This window comes from Penaeus monodon, chromosome 34 (genome assembly GCF_015228065.2).
Source record: "Penaeus monodon isolate SGIC_2016 chromosome 34, NSTDA_Pmon_1, whole genome shotgun sequence".
In the NCBI taxonomy this organism is placed as follows: domain Eukaryota; kingdom Metazoa; phylum Arthropoda; class Malacostraca; order Decapoda; family Penaeidae; genus Penaeus; species Penaeus monodon.
In genome coordinates this window covers 9101672-9101975 of record NC_051419.1, presented here as the reverse complement: position 1 = coordinate 9101975, position 304 = coordinate 9101672, and the positions used below count along the sequence as shown (strand labels likewise).

At 37.5% G+C, this 304-nt stretch overlaps 1 protein-coding gene across 1 annotated transcript in view; it reads right to left on the bottom strand.

The window, feature by feature from the left end:
* Positions 1 to 304, bottom strand: part of LOC119594807 (basement membrane-specific heparan sulfate proteoglycan core protein-like) — a gene marked incomplete at its 5' end in the record, with an annotated part of 219836 nt that overhangs the window by 86686 nt on the left and 132846 nt on the right. The window contains 1 exon segment of the mRNA XM_037943897.1: positions 97 to 216. Within this exon segment, the coding sequence (XP_037799825.1) occupies positions 97 to 216 (120 nt within the window).

The following is a 304-nucleotide window of genomic DNA, read 5'->3' as shown; positions in this document are numbered from 1 at the left end:
ACACACAATAAGAGAAGTGACAATCAGAAAATGAAACAAACAGCAAAGAAAAAGCCAAAACAAATCTTAGCAGAAAACAGAAGAATAATAACACACGTGGACGACAGTTAAGCTCATCTGAGCCATCACGGCAATCCTCTTGTCTATCACATCGTACAGATACAGACACACATGTACCATCACCGCAAGTGAATTCATAGTCTTCACAACGACGAGCTGGAATACCAAGTGTGGGGACATTAAACTGCATCATTCTAGCAATGTTTACCTTCATACAAAAATAAGAATATAAGATATATGGATA